The sequence below is a fragment of the Lipotes vexillifer genome, unplaced genomic scaffold (genome assembly GCF_000442215.2).
Source record: "Lipotes vexillifer unplaced genomic scaffold, Lipotes_vexillifer_v1.1 scaffold920, whole genome shotgun sequence".
Classification (NCBI taxonomy): domain Eukaryota; kingdom Metazoa; phylum Chordata; class Mammalia; order Artiodactyla; family Lipotidae; genus Lipotes; species Lipotes vexillifer.
This window is the reverse complement of record NW_006783413.1, coordinates 1,242,506-1,247,384: the sequence shown is the minus strand read 5'-3', so window position 1 is coordinate 1,247,384 and position 4,879 is coordinate 1,242,506. Positions and strand designations below refer to the sequence as shown.

The following is a 4,879-nucleotide window of genomic DNA, read 5'->3' as shown; positions in this document are numbered from 1 at the left end:
GTGTGTGTGTGTGTGTGTGTGTGTGTGTGTGTGTGTGTGTGTGTGTGTGTGTGTGTGTGTTGGGAGAGGTGTTGGGGAAAGAGGGTTTTGCCCTCTGGGCAAAGTCAAACCAGAGAAATATGGAAGAGGTGAAACAGGAGAGAAATGATTGATTTTTAGAGGGTTAGCTCCTCTCTGAAGTCAGACCCAAACTGCAACCCAGCCCAGGGCCAGGTCACTGGTGTGACCATGTCACTCACCTGTCCCGGAAGTGAAGCCAGGCTGCTGAAAGTTGTAGTTCTTTATTTCACTGTACCATCTATCAGCCACCTCCTTTCCTGTATGGAAAAGACAGTTTAAAACTCAGCAGCAAAATCAACCGACTCCCTATTCCTTCCATCTCCTCCCATTAACCTCAAAGCACCCATCCCACAGTTAGACGTCTCATAAAGCACCAACGAGCTGACATGGGGACTCCTGCCCATGAGCACATCCAGGCTGTAGGGAGGGCCTTGTTAGGGGTTGGAAAGAGCCCTGGCCTGAGGTCAGGGGACCAACATCTGTGTCCTTGCCCTGACACTAATTCACTGTGTAATCCTGGGCAAGGCCTGCCCCGTACTATACAATCGGGTTGAATGCAACGTACTCCAAGGGCTTCTAATGATGCTCCGAGTTTCCCAGAGACCACACCTTCATCCCACCACAAGTCTGGCTCCTGAAACACCCACAGGAGGAAATGTAATTGGGCCGGTGGGTCAGGGTCTCCACTGCAGGCAGAAGGGTACTCCCCTGGAGCATCCACTGGCCACAGCATTTCCCTGGGAGCAGCTGATCTCAGGGCCAGAGAGCTAGGAGCCTTGGACCTCAGAGCAGTAAGTCCTGAACTTGAATGAGTGCACGAATCACCTGGGGCTCTTGTTAGAATGCAGATTCTGACTCTAGGGTGGAGCCCTGAGTCTGCATTTCTAACAAGTTCCCAGGTGCTGCTGCTCATCCGTGGACCACACTTTGAGGAGCAAGTCCTTCGAGAACAGTGGCTACACAGCGGCCGCAGCTGGGGAGCTGTTCAAAATTACTGATGCCTGGGGCCGGCCACAGGCTGACTGTATGAGTGTCTCCGGAGGAGAGATCCAGGCACTAGTATTTTTTGAAAGCTCCACAAAAGATCCCAGTGTGTAGCCAGGGTGGGGAACCACTGCCCTAGAGATGTCCTACCCAACCCTTCTCTGTAGAGATGGGGAAACTGGGGCCAGGAAGGTAGCAGATTTGCTCAAAGCCCCACAGGGAGCCAGCGCGAGGAGCCCTGTCTCCTGCCGGCTCTCTCCCACCCCTCTCCCTTCTCCCCACCAAGGCCCAGGGCCTGAGCCTGGGGAGGGGCTGCAGGCCTCAGGCTCCTGCTTTCCCGGGGAGCAAGTGCACACTTCTCCTGGAGGGACTCTGCCCCAAGGAAACCAAGAGGACTCCCAGGGCCTCCCTGGGGAACTCCCAGGAATGTGAGGCCGGGGAGGGAGCAGTCATTCTCCCGTGGGAGTTTGGAGAAAGCTTCAGAGCACGAGGTAGCTCTCTCCAGCATTTTTCCTAAAAAGCCACAGCAGCCTTGTCAGAGCCAGGAAGCTCAAGAATGTTTGGTCAGTGTGGTGGGATCACCATTCCAGGCTGTGACCTTGGATGAGAAATTGTCTTTCCCATTATTATTACTTTTTCCAGCACGGAAAAAAGCTCTATTGCATTTTTTCTCGTGAAGAAAGTTAATACACAAGCACTGTAAATATTTTCAGAAAAACGTGAGGAACGTAAAATCCTTCTGAGGCTGGGGATGCTTCAGGGCCCGCAGGGTCAGGCTGAGACTCAGCACAGAAATGGTCTGTCTCCCTGCCCTCACTCCTCTGCTGGGAGCTCTTCTGGAAGGGGGGTGGGGCCGGGCAGTCTGACTCATCTCTGTGTCCCTGGCAGCCAGCACAGGCCTGGCCCTGAGCTGGCCATCGGAGACCTTGTGGTGAGCTGCAGTCAGCTCCTGGGAGCAGACAGACAGCTCTGGGGTTCTCTTCCCTTTTTCTGGGCCTGTGGCTGCATTACGGCGACGACACCACGGCGGGCGCTGGGGCCAGAAGGGGCCTGCAAGCTGGATGTCCTAGGCCCGGCTCAGGCAGGAGTGGGGGGAGCTGAGAAATGACTCACCTGTCTGATCGTAGGATGCCCATGCCAGGTTCTCCCCGCACTGGCCACGACTGGACTCCGGGCTGTGCTTGAGGATCCTCGTGCTGGCCAGGGCCTCTGAATACCTGCCAGAGTCCACGGTGCTTCCTTAGAGCGAGTACGGCCCAGGGAAGCCCCCAGAGCAGGAGCCCTAACCTGGTGTGGCTGAGCTTCCTTCCCTGCCCTGGGCTCGCCGAGGCGATTGGGAGCATCACGCCTGCAACTCGTCTAAGACCCCACTCCAGTCCCATTTTACAGAAGAGCACACTGAGGCTCAGAGGAACAATGGGACCTGCCTGGGTAAGTGGCAGAGTGGTTATTCAAGTCCGGCTGTATTTGCCCCCCAACCCACGTCCCTCCTGCCTTCCAGAGACCATCTGGGACTGCAGCAGTGGCAGCACCGGGAAGGGCCCGAGTTGCCCGGGGCCCTGGGGGGGACTCACTGCTGAGCCTCCCGGTTGAGCTTCTTGCAGAGCTTCAGTGGGGCGACGCCATGCTGCTTCCGGTACTCATTGTGGGCCTTCAGGACCTCATCATTAAACTGCTTGGAAGCTGCAATGATTTCAAGATGGAGACTGTCTCAGCGTGGAGAAAAGAGCCACGGAAAGTACGCCAGCAGGCTTCAGAGCAAAGCCCAGCTCAAACCTCAGGCCACGTGCCCAGGCTGCTGCCCTGGTCTCTGCACATTGATGCCCCCTGGACTACGCAGGGCCCCATGGGGCGTGTTAGGCATTTCGATCTTTATCCAAGGCAATGGGAAGCGACTGAATGGGGGCGGGGGAGTGAGCTGAGGAGAGCTGTGTTTCTGGAAGACCCTGCTGGCTGCTGAGTGGGGGATGGGCTGGAGGTGCAGAGCAGATGGTGGGAGGCAGGACAGGAAGCAGCAGGACTTCTGCAAGAAAATGTTTAAAGGAGACTGGGTATCTCAGAGCGGACCTACAGTGCATGGTGGTGGGGACTGGCAAGGGCTGGAGGTGGGAGCCCAGAGAGAACAGGCCTGGCTGGGGTGGAGGGGTGCCTGCACTGTCCCGAGAGAGAGGGACAGATGAAGAGAAGAGGACCAACCAGGGTAGGACCGCATTGGGAAGCGGAGAGAGGGGAGAGTGTGGGAGAGAACGCGGTGGTGGGGTGGGATCAGCTGGGCTCAGGCTTGCAGGTGAGGGAAGAGGTGGAGCTTGTGTCCAACTGGGTCACAACCTCAGAAAAAGCAAGGCCAGGAAGTGGTGAAGCCAAGGGTTAGGCCAGGTCAGTAGTGGACAGAGGTCACTTCAGTTCGGATCTGAAATGGAACCCCATCCATCCCACATCCTCCATCCATCTCTCCACCACTCATCCATCCACCTATTGTTTCATGATCTAAGCATCAGCACCTAACCACCCATCCATCATCCATCCAATCCCAACCCATCCCTCTGTACATCTGCTCTCTGCGTGCCTCCTCTGTGCGAGGTCCCATATTGTACGCTGGGGGTCCAGAGACAAATCAGCCATGTCCTGCCCTCAAAGAGCTCACACACAGAAGGGAGACAGCCTTGTAAACAGACACTAGCCAACAGTGTGGTAGGGCCAAGGTGCAGGTGAGCACAGGTCAAGAGGAACTCAGAGAAAAGCAGCCTAACATGGTCTGGGAGATCAGGAAGGTGACCCCTGATTTGAGGCCCCACAGATGCCTGGACAGGAGCTGGCCAGGCTAAGATTGTGAAGGCGCAGAGCACAGCCTTAGGAATCTGTGAGTACCCCCTCTCCCTGCCCCTACCCCCCCCACCATGGAAACGGGGGGTGAGCTGGGTGAGTTATGAGCGATGGCCACAGAGGGTCCATAACACTGAGCTAGTCCCCTCTGGCGGGAGCCTGCCCCTGAGGCCTGGCCATGGGCAGGGAGGGTGTAAACCGGAGGATGAAAGAAGCACCCCTCCGTCCACTGGCCCAGGTCACCTTCACCAGCCACCTTTCTCCTCCTCTGCCGTCTTCCCCAAAAGGCCGTGGAGATGAACCAGCAGGGGTCCTCTTCCCCTCCCTCAGCCAGATCCCTCAGGTCTCCTGGGCCTTCAGATAGAATCCCACTGGGCCTCTGAGGGGATGTGAGGGAAGAAGACCCGGGGCTTGCCCTCTGGAGCTTTGGGCTAGACGCCAACCCAGCAGAGGGAAGGAAACTGCAGGCTACGCCCGTGGTGGTCGAGCTTTCCAAGGGGTTTCCAAGATATCGGACAGCGAGTGGTCCTGACCTCAAACATTCCAGGGCCCGGCAGGGCAGTCCAGTGGGGTCCAGTCACAGTAATGTGGAGTGAGACAGGGACGGGGTGGGAGAGGGGTGCTGAATGCCAGGATCTGGGAGATCTGGGTTGACAGGCAGAGATGGGGAGATGCTGTGACAAAGGCATGGAGGTAAAAACCCTGGTGATGGTAACTGGGCACAAGGCAGAGGGTGGAGCTACCACCTGAAGTCTCAGGCTCTGTGGCCAAGAGGCTGGCTAAGCCCTTGTTGGAACGAAAGACAAGGGTTTTGTGTTTTTTGGAGGGAGGGGGTAAAAGGGAAGATGCTGTCTAATGGGTATAGAGTTTCAGATCTACAAGGTGGAAAAGTTCTGGAGATGTGTTTTACAGCAATGTGAATATACTTTACACTACACTAAAAAATGGTAAGGGCTTCCCCTGGTGGCACAGTGGTTGAGAGTCCGCCTGCCGATGCAGGGGCCACAGGGTT

General features: G+C 56.6%; 1 protein-coding gene across 2 annotated transcripts in view; it reads right to left on the bottom strand.

Moving 5' to 3' along the window:
- Window positions 1-4,879, bottom strand: part of GLIPR2 (GLI pathogenesis related 2) — a 20,170-nt gene that overhangs the window by 7,519 nt on the left and 7,772 nt on the right. The window contains exons 2-4 of one of the 2 annotated variants that reach the window (XM_007455980.1): window positions 2,619-2,727; window positions 2,158-2,261; window positions 240-317 (exon numbers count right to left, since the gene is read on the bottom strand). In XM_007455980.1, coding sequence (XP_007456042.1) covers window positions 240-317; window positions 2,158-2,261; window positions 2,619-2,727 — 291 coding nt within the window. The remainder of the gene's footprint in view (window positions 1-239; window positions 318-2,157; window positions 2,262-2,618; window positions 2,728-4,879) is intronic. The other variant, XM_007455981.1, reaches the window with a different exon arrangement.